The 22,466-nt window shown below is 40.7% G+C and overlaps 4 protein-coding genes across 4 annotated transcripts in view; 2 read left to right on the forward strand and 2 right to left on the reverse strand.

Annotated features, from left to right (window-relative positions):
• The window catches only part of LOC110064335 (DNA repair protein RAD50-like), a 26,833-nt gene extending 22,829 nt beyond the window's left edge, over positions 1-4,004 (forward strand). Inside the window, exon 17 of the mRNA XM_089275405.1 lies at positions 3,946-4,004. The gene's annotated coding sequence lies outside the window, so the exon portion shown is untranslated. The remainder of the gene's footprint in view (positions 1-3,945) is intronic.
• On the reverse strand, positions 827-1,827 carry LOC149102371 (uncharacterized). Its single transcript, XM_089275409.1, has one exon. It carries the CDS (start codon positions 1,825-1,827, stop codon positions 835-837), a length of 993 nt encoding a protein of 330 aa, XP_089131535.1. The 3' UTR covers positions 827-834.
• Positions 3,899-9,346, forward strand: LOC149102372 (DNA repair protein RAD50-like). The gene is made up of 11 exons (XM_089275413.1): positions 3,899-4,093; positions 4,618-4,748; positions 5,143-5,188; positions 5,539-5,664; positions 5,983-6,035; positions 6,609-6,694; positions 7,108-7,187; positions 7,437-7,499; positions 7,926-8,059; positions 8,444-8,572; positions 9,128-9,346. The coding sequence occupies exons 1-11, from the start codon at positions 4,031-4,033 to the stop codon at positions 9,192-9,194; spliced, it is 978 nt and encodes a 325-aa protein (XP_089131539.1). The 5' UTR covers positions 3,899-4,030; the 3' UTR covers positions 9,195-9,346.
• Positions 7,235-22,466, reverse strand: part of LOC110064279 (uncharacterized) — a 34,537-nt gene continuing 19,305 nt past the window's right edge. Inside the window, exons 2-3 of the mRNA XM_089275384.1 lie at positions 20,867-21,967; positions 7,235-20,399 (exon numbers count right to left, since the gene is read on the reverse strand). Of these exons, the coding sequence (XP_089131510.1) occupies positions 15,271-20,399; positions 20,867-21,929 (6,192 nt within the window). The 5' untranslated portion in view covers positions 21,930-21,967 and the 3' untranslated portion in view covers positions 7,235-15,270. The remainder of the gene's footprint in view (positions 20,400-20,866; positions 21,968-22,466) is intronic.

Below are 22,466 nucleotides of genomic sequence, written 5' to 3' on the forward strand. Positions count from 1 at the left end.
CATGTGTGTTTCGGAGGGATTCTCTGCCCTGAGTAATCCTTGGTTGTTAAAAGAAAAAAAAAAGTACATTTTTACGATCAAATATTAGGACCTCAAGCCTTACAAAAAGAGAGGGTACACATAACATTTCATATAGACTGCGTACAAGTCCTAGCTACGTCACCCTCAATGTTTTTTTCTGTCTTTGTTCGGGCAAGATTCGTACGTAGGTGAGTATTTACTCACAAAAATCAGTGTTTCTTTTGATATATACTGCGAATTTAGAAGTCTTAATTGTCTTTAAACTAGAAACAAATTGATTTAAATACAAGTGTCACTCGTTTATATAAAAGGTATATATAATTATATTATGTGTAATATCCTCTTTTCGTTAAGTCCTACTGTATATGAGATAATTATGCATAACCAAAAACTGATATGAAGTCTAAATTGACCCGGCAGTTGGAAGTCCTTCCAGTGCACATAGCATTCGTAATATACTCAAATATAATCATGCTTTTGCATTGTATAACTTAAAATATGCATATTACTAAGCGTTCTGATTAAATAAAATACAATATTTACAGAGGAAGCCACATCAGCCGTGCTGGGTCCTCTACCTCGTAAAATCATTGCCGTTGTGCGTAAATGCTTTTTATACTAGATTTCCTATATCCATTTACTTGAATAATAAACATTTTCTGGTCTGATAGTCTTATTCATTGGTCTAATGCTCGAAAGAGATCCACTGGCCTCCACGCAATAGTTTCGACCCTATTTTTCTAGGTTAAGATGCCAGAGACTCACTCTTATAGCGAAGTGTATCAACACAATGAACTTGGATCTCTTTATTTTTTATCTTGTTTCGTGTGTCGCACTACTCGATGCTTCGTCTTCGTAGTTTTCCTCTGTCGGTGTTTCCTCCACGAATGTCCCTAGCTGTAGGCTTGGAGCATCACCCACGGAACCTTTTCCAGACTTTGTTCGAACGACAACGCCAAAGATCAAAAGCACAATCAAGAGCTCGCAGCCCTTTAGCAGAAACATGATTACATACCTGCTCCAGTTGAATGTCTTGGCAGACATCTCTAAACGTTTGAAGATACCGTACTGGGCAGCAGCTAAACAGACAGTCAGAATTAACATCGCTGCAGTAATAAACGGCGCAAGGAGGACTAGTACTGTAATGTTTTTCAGTCTTCGTTCCCCTGAAGATTTTCCAATCTCTCGCGAGGACTGCAGGTTCCTCCACATTCTGCGCCCTGCCACAACGTAGCCAATGCAGATTAGTGTTCCCCAGGTAGAGAGAGCCAGATATGATAGAAAGTACCAAAACTTCCTGTTTGCGTACAAAACCAGCAGGTTAAAAGTCAGCATAACCAACGTTAGTACGACTGTGATGGCGAGCAGCACCCAAATGTTCTGAAGCCGCGGAGGGGCCAGTGAAGTCTTCGTCGTTTCCAGTAATATGAGAAGGAGAATGCTGAACGCAGAGAGAATCAACGCCATTGAACAGCTGTTTAGGAGCAATGTTGTTGTGAATATTTTCTTGGATGCATCGTTTAACAATAAAGGGCTCCAAAGCAGTGCGACTACTTTTAGCGACGCTGCAACAAAAAGCTGGATCGTTGTGAAACGACCGTGAACATTCCGACTGCCAGAAGGCTGCTTGCATTGGCGAACAATGATAGCAAAACAACTCAGCGCGAAGATACCAAACAATGTCGCGAATGTGTAAGCATAGAAGTCCCAAGCCCAGTGATTGGGAAATCTCCGTACATTTGCAACTGAAGAAGATGAAATGGACGTTGTAGGCGAGTTTAACGTAGAGCTCTCGTTCTGTTGCATGTTCCTGTGGTTGCTGTCCGTTAGTACTTTCTCTTTCTCTATTTACCAGTAATGTTTACAAACCAAGCTGTTTTCTCTTATGTTAAATCGTTTTTGCATACAGGTGTCTCGATTCAGTCCATTGCTTCAAGGTCGTAATCGAGTTTTGTTTATCTTTCTATTCTTGTTTTGGCCCATATTAGAGGCACATAATTTTTCTTTTTCGCTTCAACAATAGTTTCTTATTAATAAAAGATAAAAGGAGCCTAAAAGCACTTATTATTTGTGCATATAAACGAGATAATTTCGCTTAAACAACAGCGTCAGCGATGACGAAAGCTTTTTTATTACGGCATGTGGTAGAGGGTCAGGTCTGGCTGTTTGGTTTTCGTATTGTTGGATGAGACTTTTAAATGACCTTGAATTGTAAATTGCTGTCAGTTGGTTTTAATTCAAGAATAACATTTGCTCACGGCTATTTATGATAAATTTTTCGTGGAAAGTACCGGTTCCCTAGTTACCAGCCTCGTCTCCAAGGCAAGCACGCAAGACTAATGCTTTTGGTTGAATCTTTATTTTTTGTGTTTTTGTCTTGTTTTTTTTTATTATTATTTATGAATTGTGGTCGGCAAATGATGTCGATGATGACCGAGCTTTTCAAACGTTTCCAACTACAGTTCGGTATTAGTGTCTTTTATTTTTGGTATAAGTGCCAAATTTTAAGTGCCTTTTAAAGTTTTGCGCCCAAAATTAAAAGGTGGAGGACATTGTTAGTACAGATGGAACAGATGCTATTTATTGTCAGTATAAGTTTTTTTTTTAATGAAAAAAAATAACGAATTCAAAGTTCGTGTTGAATTGAAGAGGGTCTTTACACTGCCTTCGGTACCAGGTGGATCACACATGTTAATTTTACAGACCTGCCTCATCTCTGACTGACAAAATTTTGTTATTTTGTGTACTGCTATGGATTCAAACCTTATTTAGGGGGTTTCATTAAAGGTTTTTCGACTAGTCTCAATCTCACAGAGTACTAAAACGTAGGGCAAGCTATGTGTTTTATAGTATTTTTTTCTAAGGGCGTTCGATTGTCGAATGTGATGATTGTAATACTAGTAAATCGATCGTTTTGTCTAAACAAGAAGTTCCAGTTTTAAGGCTCTTTACCCCGTCTTTGGCACCAGGTGGATTACATATGTTAATTTTACAGACCTGCCTCATCTCTGAGTGACAGAAATCAAGTTTACAATTTTTTTATTTTGTGTACCGCTATGGATTCAAACCTTGTTTAGGGGGTTTTATTCGAGATTTTTCGACCAGTCTCAGTCTCCCAGTGTACTAAAACGTAGGGCAAGCTATGTGCTTTATGGTAATTTTTCGTAAGGGCGGTTCGATTGTCGAATGTAATGATCGCAATACTAGTAAATGGATGGTTTTGTCTAAACAAGAAGTTTTAAGGGTGCTGATGTGAACGTGTTCACGCGTTGTAGTTAATCAACGATCAAAGCCTAAACACCTGGCATAAACGAATAAACAGTTGACAACCAACCTGCGCGTTTTCTTCGACGGATGTTATTAACAAAATATGTGTCATTAACAAAATGTGCGCCATTTTTGCTGCGAATGTTTTGCCAAAAAGTCTGAGCCTTAATCACCAAGAAGTCTTATCTTACTTTTTGTCAGTGGTATAAAGTGTGTTCACTTTGCCGCACGTTTGACTCTGCAACACGCCATGAACGTGACAGTTCAGCTTCAAATTTGCCTTTTGTACCCGTAAACGTTTTTCAAACCTCCCCTGGCTTAAGCTGTACTATTGCAATGAGCTGCGTGTCAAGAGTTCGATGCTTGGCTCTGAGCAAAGGCCGTAGGTAGGAAGTTCCTAAAGAAACCTAATGAAGACTCGTTAGGATGTTGGGGATGTGTGTCGTTTGATTCTCTCTCGTAAACTATGATTGATCAGTGGTTTCCCAAGGCAACTGTCACCCAATCGGAACAATCGTAGTTCCCGTTGATTTCTTACATTATCCCAGACGCCCTTGCGGTGAAAGTTAGTACGCAGTCTCCCCGAAGTTTCTATATTGGCGCAGAGGATTCTTGAAGTGACGTTTCTTTTTTTGTTTTTTTCTCTTTTTTTTTAAGGTACGTGAATCAAGGAGGCAACACAGCTTTACAAGACAATGAATCTCGCTTAAAAGAACTTAAGGAACGAGCAGAGAAACTGAAAATGGATAAAGAAGCTGTTTCCAGTGAAATTGATAAATTGAAGAATGATATCTCTAAACAGCAGGTTAGTCTTTATTGCATTCTTTATTGCCTTCCTCCCCACTTTTTGATGATCAGCGAAGTTGAGTTACAAATAGGACAACAAGAAAACATTTACCTTAAGATTTTTGATGGGACGTGCAATTTTACAGACAAGCATTAAACTTTCTCTTATTTCTATGTTTTGATATGTTGTCCAGCTGATTTACGTTACGAAGTAGGACACCCTTTTTTAAAAGCCCACCTTAAACAGTCGTGAAAATTAATAGGCCCTCAGAATTTAATACAAATGTAGAACTGTTACGTTTAGTTATAAGTGACCAAATGGACCAATTTCGATATGTTAAAATTTAGCCTAACACAATAGACCTCAGAACGAGGCTCTGGGGAATAAACCCCACAAACTCTGTAGTTATTCCCCAGAGCCTCGTACTGAGGTCTATTGTTTTAGGCTGAAATTTAATATATCGAAATTGGTATATTCTCCCAAAGAGAAGAAAGAAATTGTATTATAAAGAGTAAGGAGATTTTTGGTGCTGATCTTGATAGATACGCGCTCGTGAACTAGAGGACAGCATACAGCTAAGGAGTACTCAAGAAGAAATCCAAAATATTGACAAGAAGATAGCAGATGTCAACAGGGAACTGCGCAAGTTTGGCGACAACGATAACCTTATTAGGTAAGGGAACTGGCAGGCTTGGGTTGTACTAGAAATTGAAGCAACTACCACTAATACTCCTCTTTATGAAAAACAACTTTACATTTCATTGTTTGAGATTGGGTGTGGACAAAAAAACAAGGAACAAGAACGAATCCGTTCTTAGGTTCAGACGAGAGAACGTCTTGCAGGTACTGTGACTCAGAACTCCTGTAATTATATCTGACAATTATGAAATGGCAGGTAACTACGCTTGAAAAAGGCTATTAAAATTATATTGTAAAATAATTTTCCGAGGTAGGGACATATTTGATATCATTTAAAGACGACTCCTGGTGGAACGGTTATGATTAAAATATAACCATGAATAGGTTATTTGAAAACATCTTTTCAGTTGTTTCCGTTTTCATTTCAGCGAGAGACAGGAATTGCAACAACAATCTGACGAAATAAGGAGAGAGGTAAGCTATGAGTTGTTTTTGCTGTCTCCTCTATTATATTGGGGATATTAATTTCAGTGCTGATCCTATTAGCTGTTTATACCGTTGCTGTCGTCTAACTTTCTGTGTTCTGATGTCCACATAATCGGCTAAAACTAAAACAGCTGCAAAGAAATCAACGTGTAAATTTCTGTTCAAAAGCGAATCTCAAATTGGAATAGTGACATTAAGTGATAAAACCTCCACTCCAAACAAACAAACAAACAAACAAACAAACAAACAATCAATGAAGCAAACGTTGGTAATGAGTTGCAAAGGCTCCACACTAGTGCGCTTTGCTCACTTGCAACATGTTCACCGTGTTTTTTTAGAAAGGGCGCCACGAGGGACGACTGGCAGGATACGAAAAGGAAGTGAAGCGATGCCAGAGAGAATTACGAAGTCCCTTGTACAGAGATGCTGATGAGAAACACAGACAGCAAGTTATCGCCATGAAGGCAAGTCAAGAGCTTCTGTAGCAATAAAATAGCGCCGTCATGTGATCTGTAGCAAAAAAAATGCAGGGGTGAATCCAAGGAATTGGAATGGGAGGACGAGGCTAACTTTCAATGCGGTAACCCCTTTTAAAGCGAGAAGGGGTCCATATTCGGTCAACCCCGCGCCGCCTCCCTCCGAGCCTCTGGCTCCGCACTGATTGGAAAACAAGCTAAGTTAGAAAGTGTAGGCTGAAAGGAAACAGCAAGTTTACCTCTGTTGTTCATAAAGTCACAATTTTGATGCTAACAAGTTCTAACAACTTCCTGTCTCTTTTGCAGACAACTGAAATGGCGAATTCTGATCTTGACAAGTACTACAAGGCTCTCGATAAGTATGCTTTGAATAATCTCTAAATTGGCTAACGCAGCTGAGTGTTCTAAAATACCCGTGCAAATTACTAGTCTCTTCAGGGGCGTGGGTTCGAGTCACACTACCGAAACCCTGCATGCAGGACAAAAACTTGCTTATTTTTTTAAAATGTAAACCTTTATTTAGTCATTTGAAATAAGGTAGCATACAATACGATTACAAAAATTAAAACGTAACAACTTACAAAAAGAAATTAAAACAGGTTAAATAGGTAACTGAGGAGAACTTTTGCACAAAAGCTACGAATTACGGCCATTATAAACACTCACAAGAATCAAACAAAAAGAATTGCTCTAAAGAGTAGCAAGGCCTCGAATCTTCTTTTTGCCCATCCCGAGCTTGTTTTTTTCAAAAATTTGAGACAGGAAGAGAGACTATTTCAGCAACGTATTCGGATTTTTGTACCATAAAATGTACATACACTGCTGATGCATTTGCCCATACAAGTCCATTTGGCCAGGTGGTTCCGCTCACTTTTTTTTTTTTCACTCACGTTGCTACCCCAACACTGATATATATGTCTGATTTAATTCAGGGCTATAATGCGATATCACGTTCTGAAGATGGCAGAGATAAATAAAATCTTTAAAGAGTATTGGATCAATACGTACAAAGGGAGTGGTAAGATCCTATGTTTTAATATTTATTGGAATCAGTACCCCGCTAGATACTTTCCTTTAGTTTTGCTGCATTGTCAATTTGATAACACTGACATAACATTGTGGAAACGCTGGTGAAAGTGCGTCTCTCATCTTAAAATTATATCAAATTTTGAACGCATTTATCTTTCGTCGCAAGGAAGTAAAAGGGTTGTATATCACATATCAGCTAGCACAAACGTTTACTTCGAAACACAAATTAATGAATTGTCGAGATTTAGAATTATGCCACCTTGACAGAAGGGGTCTTATTGAAATAATCGAAATTATAAAACAAGGGAGCTTACCTAATTACAAAGGAGAGACAGCATAAACCCTTGAGGGTGATTGCTTGTTACAGTGGAGTCAATCATCTTTTATAATTTGTTTTTGTAGATATCGACACTATCGAAATTCGCTCAGATGAGGAAGAAGGAAGCGGAGCCATTAAAGCACGACGAACGTATAACTACAGGGTGCGCATGTTAAGTTTCGTAAGCTCTTCCTTCCTTCCTTTCCCATCTTCATAACTAGTGTCTGAGATCCCAGTTTCACAACTCTTTCAATTCCTTCCAATGTGTATGCATGTGCGCACTCTCGGACCATTTAGTAAAAGTGAAATAATCTGATTATCCTGGCGAACTAACTTCATGATAACGTGAGGAAATGAGATTGCAATTGTTGCTATTGACGTGCACAGTATTTACCTTTATCATTCTTTTCAGGTGGTTATGGTCAAGGGTGACACGGCTGTGGACATGCGAGGACGCTGTAGCGCAGGACAGAAGGTGTGTGCACCCCCTCCCCCAATCCAGAAATCAATTGTCAGTCTGGTGCAGTGATAGCTGATACCTACATGGGCTCGATACATTGAAAACAAATAATGCCCCATGATATCACTCGTATGTTTGAAGAGTTGTTATCAACGTTCCATCTCCCCTCCACCCAAAACAAATTAGAAATCACCTCCGCAGACACCACAAAAAGTTTAGTCTTGTTTCCTAGGAACCATCCTCCAAATAACCTCAGGGTCAGTTAGTTCTCACAGACGAAATTCCGAAAAGATCCCTTTTCCCACGAATTTGTTTCCAACGATTCTTAAAAGAACCTTTTCACTTCTGTCCATAATTTCCGGGGGGTAATGGGCCGGAAAAGAACCATTTGCGCGACAAAAGAAGAGATAGCAATCGGTTATTCACCTTTTCTGACTGCAGTTTCTAGCGTCGTTGATTATCAGATTGGCTTTGGCGGAAACATTCTGTTTGAACTGTGGAATATTAACTCTTGACGAACCCACTACAAATTTGGATGAAGACAACATCGAGAGTCTGGCCAACCAGTTAGCTTCGTAAGTTTTAGTCTTGTTTGTAAGTGCTTGTTTGAGCGCTTATAGTGTGATCAGGGCTGCTGATCACACTGTGTTTCGCAAAACAGTTGTCGTAGACATTTGTGTGTATCCTTGTATTTCTGTTCCAACACCAGTCCATCCACTTTACCATCTGGTATTGTTGATTGCTTTCTGTTGATAGCTTCCATCGACTGACTAGCTAGATTAGGAGCGCGAAAATTACCGACAATCCATTAACAGAATACAAGACTAGCAGATTCCAACCTCTCATCAGTAACAAGTTTTTTCCTGAACTTACATTAGCATAAATATCGTTTTCAGATAACCTCTATTTTAAAAGGAATGCACTCATCTCAGGTCTTCGCTGTCCTGATTTTGTTTCAGAGTTATAAGAACCAGACACCTCCAAAGGAACTTTCAACTTGTAGTCATCACTCATGATGAAGAGTTTGTGGAAAATCTTGGCCGAAGCGACTTTGTGGACTACTACTTCAGGATTTACAAGGACGAGAGGTAACTTATTATCTCCATTTTCCAAGGCCATATTAACACAGATGTGTTTTCGCTTGAAAGTGCATACTTTTTAATGTTTTTTTTTTTAATCTCATCGTCCACATAAACGATGGAAGGCCATAATTTTTCTTCTGATTACGCTTCCAAAAGTGTCCGCGGGATGCTTTGGGCCGGTCAGAAACCGCGCATGAAAGGCCTCTTGCACCCAGGGTAGGCACCAGTTGTTCAAAAGGTGGGTAACGCTCTCCCCTAGTTAAATCACTATTCAGGGTATGGTATCATTTGTTTTGTGTGTAACTATCCACTACATAGCGTTTTGCCCGGTGGATAGCGTTATTCACCCTATGGACAACTGGATCCAATGGGTTAAATCCTTCGTTTATCCGGACTATTCGTCGGTTGCAAAGTCGAACTCAAAGAAATTACTGATCAAGTATTTGTCGTTTCCTCTCCTATATTTACGGGTACACCATTACACGTATTTTTTCTTTACTTTTTGAACAATTCCTTTAATAGTGTACAGGTTGTAATGTATTGTTTGCACTTAATTTGCAGTGGCTTTTCAAAGATATCGAGACAAAGTGTAGCTTCATTGCATCGTGAGGAATCTCTTTTGGAATGAACCCTCAAGTCCATTTTGTTGTTAAAAAGGATCATGTTGGCATCTTTGGTACAGCTCTCCACCACTTGACGATACAGAATTTCTCACGAAAAAAGAGCAAACGTCAGTGGTTGTTTTGTTTGATCAAACTAAATAAACTAGTCTTAGAAACATTTGACTGCTTCTTACAATGCCGTTATTGTCCCTTCGTCCTTCCTAAATTAGAGCTGCCACTGTCCCTCTTTTGCCAGTTCAGCCAGTTCGGTTACAAGCAAGACGAACAATAAAATCTCGTCTCCCAGGGTACTCTTAATACCGTTGTTATGGTCCATGGCAAGAGTCGTATTCACCGAATGTTTTACATGTACATAAATTGACGGCCCTGTAACTAATTGGATCTTGCTATGTTTCATGTCCCGCCACAGTCTTGAAAGCATCCACGTCATAAATTCGAAAAAATCATCACACGCAGCTACTGAGTTGCCGTGGCCCCATGGCAGTCTCTGACTTGTGGCCGGGTACCGTAAAGTAAAAGATGGGAAGCAATTTGAATATGACCGAACTTTGCGGTGACCGTACTTTGGAGCGGAGCACAGTGACATTGAACTTTATGACACTCTTGTACATATTGCACTTCCTTTAAACAGTTGACCTCGTTTACTTCATGACTTGCGCATTTATCCTGTCCTCCGTTGGTTGAGAAGAAAAATATCGTTTTGTTTGACAGCTTCATGCAACGGTGTTTGCCCTGTGAAGCCAATATCCTATATCCATTTACTGGAATAATAAATGTTTTGTAATCAAATATTCTTATTCATTATTCTAACTCCCGATGGAGGTGCGACACAGGTTCCCACTTTGTGTCCAAACAATAGTTTTGAGCCGTTTTTTGTACGTTAGGCTGACACAAGCTCACTCTTATAGCTGTGATTATCTTCACAATAAACTTGTATATTCGTATTTTTTTATCTTGTATTGTGCGTCTCACCACTCGGCGCTTCGTCGTCGCAATTCTCTTCCAGCCTGGTTACCAGCCTTCGCGCGCGAACTAATGCCGTTGTCGGGCTTTATTTGGACAGGCTCAGGTTCCACCACCGCAATCGTCGTTAAATACTTGTAGTAATCGTTGATTAACGAGTGCGTTCAAGTTTTGGTAGGCTTGGTATGTTAAAAAAACAAACATTCTAGTGACAGCATTTTGTGCCTGAGCTGTTAGGTAGACGTGAAATTGGTCTCCGTTCAGCAGGAGCATAATAAAAGTCAATTGATCGCAACACCACGTGCATACGAGAGGGTTTGTTCTCGTTTATACATGTATTGTGTAATATTAGTTACGAGCGGTCAGTAAAAAACATCAGCTCCTTGAAACATGGACTGCAGTCGGGAGGCCGCATTTAGTCCGCAGTCCCCATTTTATACCTGAGTCAACGTGCGTTTTATGCCCAGTCCGTAATGCTTAGTCCGCGTTTAAAACTTAAGTCTGTGTTTTATACCCAGTTCGTAGTTCGTAGTCCGCAGTCCGCAGTCCGCAGTCCACAATTCCCAGTGTATGTTTTATACTGACCGTGTAAATCGACACCAACCATGTTTGTTCCGTCGGTACGCGAGACATGTGCTTTTAGTAACAAAACTAAGGGGTGGCGAATGGTGCTTCAAAAGCTCTGGGTCTCGTAAGATTTTAGTCGAATTTCACGGGTCTCACAGTCTCGTTTTTTAGCGGTTATGTGCGTCTCAAAGTATCGATTTTTCTACAAAGCTGTCTCGGAGTCTCAATTTTTCGCAAGGCTGAGGGTCTCGAAGTCCCAATTCGTTCCTTTATCTGTTTTTATAAATGACGTCTTCTCTTCACTTGATGTTGAATTTCAATGAAGCAACTTGAAAATTTTCCGAGGAAAAGTTAATCCTAACTTCTCCTTATTGTCTTAATTCCACAAAAAGGTACAAAACCTACCGCAACGTCCGTTTTGGCGCCAGAAAAACAGTTATTCATAACGTAGTGTGTTATAATCGAATTTCCAGTTCCAGTCAGTTCCAAGAAGCTGACCAAAGGCTGTGCAAGCTCATTCTAGCTCTCAACTAAATCTGGGGCTCGAATTTTAAGTCTGAATAGCCTGCAGAACAGGCGGATTAGCGGGTTCTAGCGCGATACACGAGCGCGCGCGCGAAGCGTGAGAGCAGGGCGGAAAAAGGCCGGGTAAATATAAGCGCCCTCATGAGAGCCCGCTAATCCGCCTGTTCTGCAGGCTAGAGTCTGAACGTCTCGCGCTCGCACTCAAAACACTTTGAAGTCTCAGTCTCGCAATCTAAAAAGTCAAAATGTCTCGGGCTCGCAAAGAAAAACGCCTGTCTCGCCGTCTCGCAAAGTCTCGCATTTACCATTCGCCACCCCTAAACTGGGACAATTTTTTGTTTACGAACACGACTTTGAATCGCCTTGGCTTTGGGGTAACAGCTACAGGGCATTTTCATTTCAGAAACAATTTAGCGGAGCACATTCTGGTGTACCAAAGCAACCCTGTGGGAGTTTCAACTCATTTCCTATGTAAACACTATCGTTAGGTTTACCATAGTTTGCGCACAGAAATCTAGGCCAGCGACAGGCGAAGTGAACCTCATTTCCTCCTTTGATTTATTCAGCAGAAAGCAGCATTGGTTTCGGTCGAAGAGAAGAGGGTACACAACACGCAGCCAAACTACAGCTTCCTGTTCGTACGAAAAGTCGTACACATTTCGTGAAGACATGTCTGCAAGGTTTTTAAATGCCATTAACACTGACTTCGAACTTTAAATAAACAATTTATCCGCTACAGTCTTCAATAAGCTGCCTCGAAAAGTCGCACACATTTCGTGAAGACATATCTACAAGGTTTTTAAAGGCCATTAACACGTACTGACTTCGAACTTTAATTAAATAAGCAACTTCAGTATATATCCGCTACAGTCCACAATAAGCTTCCTCGACACTCGAAAGTCCGCAATATTGCGCAACACTTGAAACAATGCACATGGACGAACATGGAAATGACGTCATTCGCCCCTGAAGAATTTTGGGGGTGGGCCAATAGATAGATAGATAGATAGATAGATAGATAGATATAGATAGATAGATAGATAGATAGATAGATAGCTATAGATAGATAGATAGATAGATGGATAGATGGATAGATGGATAGATGGATAGATGGATAGATGGATAGATGGATAGATGGATAGATGGATAGATGGATAGATGGATAGATGGATAGATGGATAGATGGATAGATGGATAGATGGATAGATAGATAGATAGATAGATTCGTAGATCTGGAATTTTTTTCTGCATTACGCGATTAGAACTGTGTTCTGTCGAACGCAGTTAAGAGGTTGTAACCCAAACAGAGAACCCTGTTAATCTACTATACAATGGTGCAGAGATTGGTACGGACTTGACGTTAAGTCGCCCGTTCAATTAAGCTTCCAGTTTCTTGTTTATGTGAATTTTCAACTTGTAGTCATCACTCATGATGAAGAGTTTGTGGAAAATCTTGGCCAAAGCGACTTTGTGATCTACTACTTCAGAATTTATAAGAAAAAGAGGTAACTTATTATCTCCATTTTAAGGCCGTAAAATTAGTTGTCCGTATACGCAAATGGACCTGGACCGGGTAGTTCGAAAGCTAACCCAGGATTAAAAGTGAACCACTAATCCTGGTTTAGCTTAATCGGGCTTTCAACAGCCTGGCCCAGTTGTCCAAATCATTTCGTTTGGTATAGAAGATGTGATAGTATCGCGTAATATCACAAATCAGTTAACAAATTAGTCACAAGACAAGAAGACAACTTTTCTTTGTTTTTGTTTCAAGGGGTGCCTTTACGTACTCGATCATGTTCATTCACACCGACATCTTGCTGGTACCGAACTGTTCTATGCATCCAGCATTTGATCTGTTTATTATAATTTTTTTGGAAGAGGCAACTTGTGGATTTTTTAGCGATGGCTTATGACGTCATCACTTACTGCTGGCATACGACATTCCTTTGGATAAATGATGTCGCGCTCATGTCGCGCACGATTTATCCTGAATCGAAGCGAAGAGAATAGGGAACTAAACCAGTTTCCTTGCAAACCGCCATCTTGATTTTCGGGATCGAGTGAAATCGTTTTTCGGCGGCTTGTAGCAGCGACAAAGTTTTGGTTAGATTTCCAGTTGTTAAACGGAGGTATTGGGACTGGAGTGATTGTTGTATTTTATCCAATGTACATGTCATCTAGTTACCTTTGTTTATTTTCCAATTTTCGTGACAGAATTTTAGAAATGGCGGTTAAATATCATCGCTTCTGCATGCGCGGCACGCCGTTTATTTTGATTGTCCGAAAAGTCCATGTCATTTATCACATTTAGCTTACGGCAATGCGGAATTTGCAGCTCCTTTGAAATAAATTACCGTTACTCACTGTTACCATAGGTTACAAGTGGAAAGTGAACTTATTATTTTTCAACTTCAAGCAAATACTATCTGGAGTTCTTGGTATATCTTCTCAACCGAAACTAAAACCAAGGACAAAAATAAAGAAAATCGTAAAAGCTGTACTCATGAGGAATATATTAGCAATCACGGCTGATTTTAATTGTTTAAGGTGGCTGAACACAGTTTTTGATACCTGTGTTTCATTCACCTTTTTCTCTAAAACCCTTGATCCCTCGGTCGTCAAAAATGGCAGCAAGCTAGTTAACAACACAAACTTTGGTTTTTTGTTGGTTAAGCTGACGTATGTGCCGTTGCCATGACAGCATGAATAAATATGAACAGACCTTTCAAAATCGGGTTTTGTTTATTTGTAGAAAATCTAGTCATCAGATTTTCTTTATAATTTGCATGCAACAAGCTTGTAACGATTCTCATAAGTTAACACCATTTTGGTAATAATTTAGCAGAGAGATCTTTAATTATCCCTTGTTGAAGGTTCACTGGAATATCTAGAATTTCTTTTGTTAAAGTTCAATTATTTTCAATACTCCAGTTACTTATTTCCTAAAGTATTTTCGTGCCAAATTTCGTGAAATTCTAATGAGTAGTTCTCGAGAAATAGGCGTATTTCCGAGAGTGCAATTTTCATTCAATCGCAATTTTTTGACTTACTACGCATGCGCTGCATTTACTGGCTTCTTTGGTAAGAGAGAAAAAGCTGAGAAATGCTGGGTTCTTTGCATCGTTACCTTTTCTAACATATCTTTGTAATAAAAGCCATCAATACACTGCGTCCAATTATAGAGAAAAATAGCACAGATACTGCGGGTGTTGAGTAAATAAAGTGATCGCTCTATTGACGGCATGTTTGGTTTTTGCAATTCTTGTGCGCGCGCTGAATTGCATCAGCAAAAGCGCGCGCAAAAGCTGTGTTCGGCCACCTTAACTGCATGAAATATTAATGAGTTTGCGGAAGCTATTTCCAGAACGTTGTCGGATCCAAGCGTCAAGCTTACTCGACAGGACCGATTGATAGTCTGGGTATTCATTGATCAGTTATTACTTGAATGTCTATCACGGATGGGGGAGCGTATTTTGAATTGGGGAGGCTTAACTTGTAGGGGGCCTGGATATATTTGTAAAATTATTATTTGACGTATTTTTCGCTTGAAATTTTTTTTGGGGGGGTGGGCAGGGGGGGCTAAAGCCCCGCCAGCTCCCCCAGCTCCACCGTCCCTGTCTATGGAAAGAAATCGATTTGTTTCAGTCTTCTAGAAAACTAGAGTTTGGGAAATTCTGGTGCGGAAAGTTTTGAAAGGTAGTGTGTTTGAAATTAAAAAGTACTGTTATAATTCAAGTTTTTCTTATTTATCTAATCAGCATGCATTCCGCCTTTCTATCTAACCGTGGAAGGTCAACGCTTAAATTAAAATAGTTGTACTCGTTTTTACGTTTCAATAGGTATTATGCATGATTGCTTCACATGCTCAAAATTCACCATCTCGACTCGTTTGTGTAAACTTTAAACCTCTGACATCTTCGTGTTGTTTTTACCTGGGTACTCTTTTCATGTTTGCTGTTTTGGGAATTTCTTCGTGATAAAATTTACAATTTGCCTTTTCAAAGGGAGCGCGGGCTTGCTGAAATGTCAACATGTATAAGCGCTATTACATAAGGCGTCTACACTCAGTGGAATACGGGTCTCTTTATCCCAACCCAAACTGAGGTCTTTAAGATAATCAAAAGCCAGATCTCTCTGGGTAGCCTGTTTGTAAAGAAATTTGACAGCTTGATTCCATCCATTCTTAGCTGCTTTCGTCCATTCACGAGGGATTCGTTTAGATAGATAATCAGCCTTCATCAGGGAACTTCGCATGAAACTTACCAGATCATCAACTTGAGATCTGACCACAAATGTATGAAACTTTATTGTCATCAGTCTGGCTTGAAAAATCTCCTCCATGCACAATTGACTTTCGTCGTATTTTTCGAGAAGTTGTAGTAATTTCGTTGTGTCAAAGAACTCACTGTACCCGTGGAAAATGCTCTTAAGGCGTTTATTCATGAGGGACATTATCTCTTTTGTTGACTCCCAAGAGAAACGACTCTTACGGAGAGATTGTTCTTGCCAGCTTACATTTTTCTTGTTCTGCAGTAACTGCTGTGTAATATTACGTCGTTCCAAACGTTTTGGGAATTTAATAGACAGAACGGTTGACGCATTTATGAGGAAATTTGGTCGTGTGATTTCCATTAGTTCAGCTTGTTTAAGCCCTTCGGTAATGTCTTTCCAAAGTCGGGATACATCGTCTAGAGCTTTTAACGCCACGAAGAGAGTTTTCAGAGTTTTTTGCAGCACTTTGTTATCAAGAACGACCAGTTTTGTTTTAGCACTTGGTAAGGACTCGGCAATTATCCGCGTTACTTCACTGTGGACTGGTCCTAGGTAAGGGTTTATTAAAGTACCAGTCTGGTAGTAGTTCAAGTCACCTTTCCTACATGCGCTAACCTCACTTTCGTAAAACTGTTTACCGTTGGCCTCAAATTCGTCTAGCGTGAACGAACTGGGGTAGCTTCCGTAGAGATGTCTGTAGATCACATTAAGTTCTACCTCTCGACTGGGATTGGTAAGTACGCCCCCATGTTTTTCAATCAAGTCTATAATCTCTTGCCACTGGTCTCTTTCAGCGTCTGAATTATTAACTGTCCCCACTTTTAATTTGGCAAGGTACAAAGGAGTTATACCATGCAGATTGGTACAGTTAACATCGACACCAAGAGTTGTGTCATTAAAAAGTGTTTTAACAAAACCACTCAAACCTCTGTAAGCCGACAAGTGGAATACTGTGAGCTTTGCTTGGCCGCTGCTGCATCCAATATTAAAACGGCGCATACTTTTTGTAGCTCGAAGCAAGAGATCTGCAGCTCTTTCTGCAATTTCCATGCCTTCATTAGATGAAAACGGGCTAGCCCCTGCACACATAATTGCAAGGTCCAAAGAGCTGTGTCCGTGAGGAGTCAAAACAGTGGGATTAGCACCCCAAGAGAGAAACGTTCTTAGTCCAAGTAGGTTACCACCTTGAGCAGCTCGATGTAATGCTGTGTATCCTTCTGCGTCACGACATTCATCGACTACCCGAAATCCCGAAGGATGAGCCTTAATAGCTTTCATAAGTGGGCCATCTTCTGAGTAACAGTAATCCAGATCACAGACGTGTTTTTCAAAAAGGTTTTCTGAAAGTACTGTGGGGTTTGTAAATGCCAGCAAATGAAACTCAGACTTGTTAAATGGTTTGTCACATTCTACGTGAATTGTTACATTAAAGCGATTTAAAACAACGTCAAGCCACTTGCCACCATTTTGCAAGTATACCAGAAGAGGTGATCGTCCTTGGTCATCTTTACATTCGAGACTTCCTCCCATTGAAAGAATGTGGTAAGCGATCACAGCTTGGCCTTTCTCGAAGGCGCGGTGTAAGAGTGAAGTCACTTTTTGGTCGCACTTTCGCGTCAAGTGTGCTTCTCGTGAGAGAAGAATACGTGCTACTGAACTATGATGTCTTTCGTTGAAAGCCAGGATCATATCAAACTGTTCCGCCAAACTCTCAGCGACAATATTCCCGATGTCACTTTCAAAGTGAGGTCTGGGCACGTCGGATGCGTATTCAAAGTGAGGGTTGAGAATATCAGGCGCGAATTCAATGGCATTATCTAATGGCGTTTTATCGTTTAGATCAGTCAAATCGGCACGAGCTCCCATTTCTAGTAGGGTCATCACGGAACATTCTTCCCCATTTTTTGCAGCAAGATGTAAAGCTGTTCTACCACGATAATCGGCCTTGTTTACGATGTTGTTGCCTCCACGTGTCTGTAGCAAGGAGATTTGCTGCAGTTTGTAACACTGAAAGTTGAACACAAATCTTTCAATCTCGCTATGAGATTCTCCTGCAATTGTAAAATCTCCCTTTGAAGACCAGATGAAAGTTCTCATGTTGAACGAATCACTGTAGGGATTGCCAAACATCGCGGTATAAGACAAGACTGAAGCGGTCTTTTCGAATCGATTAAGAACAGCATAATGTAACGGGGTCATTCCGCGCTGATCAGTTTCATAAATACTAGCTCCCATCTCTATCAAGGGTATTATGTTCTTGTTGACCGTACAAATGGCACCACTATGCAGTGGTGTGGAGCGGTTTTTGCTTTTGAAGTTGATATGAAGGTAGGGCCTTTGCGAAATCAACCACCTAATGAAATTGTAATGGCCATGACATGCCGCTACATGAAGTGGCGTGGCTCCTTGACAATCACTGTCGCGTGGTTGGGCACCATGATGTAAAAGCAAGGAAGCGACCTCAACGTAACCGTACCTTGCCGCGAGTAGAAATGGAGACGAGCCACAGTGACATACATCTTTATTGTAATCTTCCTGTTCCTTCCGACTTAAAAATGAACACTCTTTACCACGCGGTCTATCATTTTTACATTTTCCTGGCATCCAGTGGACATTAGATGATATATTCTGAAAATGCCAGCACTTTTGTGAAACTCTGGCTCCTTTAAAGATGAGAAGTTCTGCAATGTAGACATTGTTTCGTCTAACAGCTTCGTGCAATGGTGTTCGCCCCGTGAAATCAACGCAGTGAGCTGTATTATCGGATTGAGATAAAAGAACCTTGACAACGTCAGTGTGGCTTCCAGCAACTGCTAAATGAAGTGCACTTTGACAAAGAATTTTAAATTTATCGTCTGATAGAGCGTATTCCTTGACATCATTGCGCTTGCAATGAGGTATTGCTTGGTATCGTATCCTGTTTTGAAGCCAATAAAAAGACCCATCACATCGCGCGCACTCATCTGTCACTCCAACCCTTAGAAGAAAATTCACAACATTTGAATGACCTCCAGCAGCTGCATGTTGAAGTGTCACGTGATCTACTTGTGCTCCACTTTGGAACAAAAGCTGAACAACTTTTAAATGCCCACTCTTTGCTGCTAGTTGGATAGCTGACAAGTTGACCCCATTTACAACCTGAAATGAAGCATTTCTCTTTAGCAGGCCTCTTATAACATCTATATGACCTCCCGATGCAGCTGCATGCATCATTGTGGAGTGCCAAAACGCTTTTGTGGATCGTTCAATAGGATCACCCAAAACGACGTCATCGTCCACCACAAATCCTGGGAAAGGTGGTGGTTTTGTTCGGTGTTCGATGTTGGCTCCCATACCTAGGAGAAAGTCGACGTTGTCTGCAAGGCCATACATTGCAGAGACAAATGCTGGTGTAAATCCATAGTTGTCTTCACAATCAATGGTTTCAAACGCAGGAATGAGTAGCTGAAGAATTCTTCGGTTGTTATTAGCGGCAGCGAGGTGAAGAAGCGTCCTGTTATTCCTGTCAATGGTAGCATTTATGTACGAGGCTTTGATATTACGGAACTCCTCGAGGAAACTGTCATCAGCGTCCTCAAAGTTAATATGTTGTGCTAAGCGGTAAATATCCATTGACGAATTTTGCGCTTTTTTCACGACGTTCAAATAATACTCAGCTAGGCGTCTGTGACCATGACTCCGACTCACATAGTACGGGTTTCCAAGGTTTTCGCTGCTGGTGAGCCACTCCGTAAAGGAAAGGTGAAAAATAGAGATGGTGTTGCCTTCTCCATATCTAATAAAATGCGATAGCCCTTTCAAGGTATAAACAAAATCGTATTCATAGTCGATCTTTTCCCGCATTTTTAAAACTTGGAACAAACGATCAATATGCAAAGGCTCAAAGGCTGCCACCATGACCTCTAGCACTGCCAAAGCAGATTTAAACTTCTCTCTTGATCTATAAACCCTTCTCAAGTAACTCTCGTATATACCACCAAGTGTTTTCGGAAGATGGTTGAAGTCGATTTGATTGTTCCAGTCATTTCTCCAAAAATGGAACATCTCTTTTGCAAACAGGAAATTTCCTTGACTTTGACTCAATAACTTGTTTGTCATGAATGCAATTTCTTCACCACTGCTGAAGCCCAACATTATTTTCAGCTTATCAAGAAAGCGCGCATCTTCAAATAACTTGTTTGCAATAAAGATTTCAATGTCTTGCAGGTTCCTTACATCTGTTGGAGACAAATATACTTGTGGGATCTTAGTAAAATGCCTCAACACACTGGAATCGTTTCGCGACGTCATTACAACCCGTACCCATCTCGGAAGCATGCTAAATGTTTCTTCTATAAATTGAGCTATTGCAGTACCACTGTCGTAAGTAGAGCATTCATCTAAGGCGTCAATAACTATAAAATAATATGGAAGCTCATTTTTTAGCTGCCGTAATGGAGCCACTACAGCTTTTTCGAAGCAGTCGAAAGGATCTCGCAGACAACTTTTTTGAAGAATTTCAAGTATAAAAGTACTGCTGGAAATCAACATTCCATATTCTGGAACCCTTCTGGCAATCATGTGGACTAAACTGCGTACAAGTCGACCGGGGTCTTGCGTTGACTGGTCTGAATACCTGCATAAATGGTAACCAATGATTCTCTTGTGAATGAAAGGATTGGATGAACGGGAACAAATCAGCTGAGCGGTTAGTGCAGATTTCCCAGTACCTGGCTCACCAACGACCACAACTCCCGTCACATTATGTTGTTCTCTCAAAAGTGACTCTAATTCTTGGTAGAGCCAATGACGTCCTGTGAAGCTTTCTCGGGCAGCATTTAGGTTCCTAGTAAAATTGAATTCCTTTGTGTCAAAAGGAACACTGCCAGTTTCCAAGGGACATCCTAACAAAGGAAAAGATGGTTACAATCGGCCTTAGATCAGTTCTGTAACACATTTACTAAGGTCTATCATAACGTCAGCATAAAATCTCCTCTTTCACAGAAAAGCTAGCTTTCTAGATCGCGGTAGTTAACATGTGTCTGTAATATCTTTAAAATTTTTAAAAAAGTTTCTTCCAGGAATATAGAACTTTCTTACCGCAAATCCGTCTTTAAATGACCGTAGGCATGTTTCCAATTAAGTGGAACTCGAGATTCGTGGGGGCTGGTGTGCCATAAACGTCGACTTGGCTAGCTATAAGCATCTCCTCTCTGCTTCCTCCCCGAGCTTGCCAAGATGGACCAGGATGGTACCCGATATAATTTCCAAACATAGGATAGGTGAATACGTACTTTGGCTTCTTTGCGCAAATACAACGCATAAAACTGTGGTCCTAATAAAACAATCTACTGATCGCCTTTTAACTTACCATCATTGTAGGAATTGTGGTTCAGACATCTAAAGCTTCCCATCAATACTATGACAACCATCCAAACTGCTAGAGAACGGGTGTTCAAGCTACGAAGGTTTGAAACAATTTTGTGTTTGCTTGCCGAGAATACGCACTTTGCAAGGTTAGAGACTTGTGTGGCATATGAAATATTTCGATTCCTTTCATCTTCCATTCTGTCCTCGATACCTTGCAAAAGCTTAAGCATCTTGGTTTGTTTATTTTCTAAGGATGACAGTTTCTTTTGCACCTTTCTGCTGACACTTGCGCAATTTCGCTTCAAGTCTCTGCTGACACTCGCGCAATTTCGCTTCAAATCTTTGAGTTCGTCCCCAATACCATCCAATTGACCCTTAACTGTCACCTGGAAGTCAGCCAGTACCTTTCTCTCTACACTTTGCGCATCGAAGTGGTTTTCCATTAAATTTATCTCTGAAAGGGCTGCTTTGGCGTCCTTGTCTGTAGCTAACTCCGGATCCTGAAGGAGGTTTCGTATATCTGTCAATGCATCTACCTTTTCTCCATCGGTGAGCTCCTGTCTTGCGGCATGCCCCCATTTTGTATTACGCATCTCTCGCACGGCATCAACAAGGTGTACTTGAACACGGAAATAAATGCACCAAAACATGAGGTTGGTTAACCCCGTGCAGTCAGTACTACTCGCGTCGACAATAGTAGCCTTACTAGGCCCTAAATCGGACATGAAAAGTTTGGCCACTTCCCAGTAACCTTGGATAGGATCTGTCCATTTGCTACAGTCGCTTTGGTGCCACTTGGGAGAATTAGGTTTTCCCCCTCTGTGGCACCTTGCAAGTTGTACAGCCCAGGCGCAAGAGTGTTTTGGAGGCCTTGGGCAAGTACAAGGGGTTGCAGTGGCGAGATTCGCCAACAAAGCTTGATGGAACGCTCTCATCTCCCTCTCAACGTAAGGCCTTAGTCCATCGCACATCAGTGAGAGGGCGTGGCCAACAGCCAGCCAGTTCTGGTACTCTTTCCGCAAGATTTTAGATTGCCAGTCTGTTGCAGTTGAGTGCGAAACCATTGTAATTGCTTTCAGTGGAGGAAATAAGTTCAAGCTTCCTATAAAGGCAAATATCAATCAATAATCCAGTGAGTAGATATAAAACGTGGAGGGAGAAACGGCTCGAGGTCCGCATTCTAAATGCGAAAAACAATAGTGACAGTGGGTAGCAGTGGTGGTCCGAAACAAAGACATTAATCAATGGGAACTGTGAGGTGGTGGATACATTCAGCGCTTTCGAAATGGAGAGGTCTACTTCGATCAGCTGCTATATGCTGAACGTGGTTTAAAGATAATAAACAAGGTCATGAAAAAGAGTCGACTAACTCTGCCCTTGAAGCATTAGTACAATTTAAGTTTATCCACCCCCGAAAATTAAAACAATCGAAATGTGTTTTTCTTGCCACTCTTAAGAATCTTTACGAATTTCCCGGAACACCTCACCCTCCTGGATTTTTGCGTTATCGTAGTTTTTTGTATATAGTGTATACAGTATCTAGTTTTCTAACAGCGTTTCGTACCGTTGGCCACAAGAGTGTTTTGCCTGGAGGTTATGGA

Source organism: Orbicella faveolata, unplaced genomic scaffold (assembly GCF_042242905.1).
Source record: "Orbicella faveolata isolate gen_17 unplaced genomic scaffold, um_ofav_v1 contig_36, whole genome shotgun sequence".
Classification (NCBI taxonomy): Eukaryota; Metazoa; Cnidaria; class Anthozoa; order Scleractinia; family Merulinidae; genus Orbicella; species Orbicella faveolata.

Coding starts and splice junctions, on each gene's coding strand:
- LOC149102371 (XM_089275409.1), bottom strand. CDS start 1,827: ATGCAACAGAACGAGAGCTCTACGTTAAACTCGCCTACAACGTCCATT.
- LOC149102372 (XM_089275413.1), top strand. CDS start 4,031: ATGGATAAAGAAGCTGTTTCCAGTGAAATTGATAAATTGAAGAATGAT. Junction 5,189..5,538: donor CTGACGAAATAAGGAGAGAG/GTAAGCTATGAG, acceptor GTGTTTTTTTAG/AAAGGGCGCCACGAGGGACG. Junction 6,036..6,608: donor TACTACAAGGCTCTCGATAA/GTATGCTTTGAA, acceptor GATTTAATTCAG/GGCTATAATGCGATATCACG.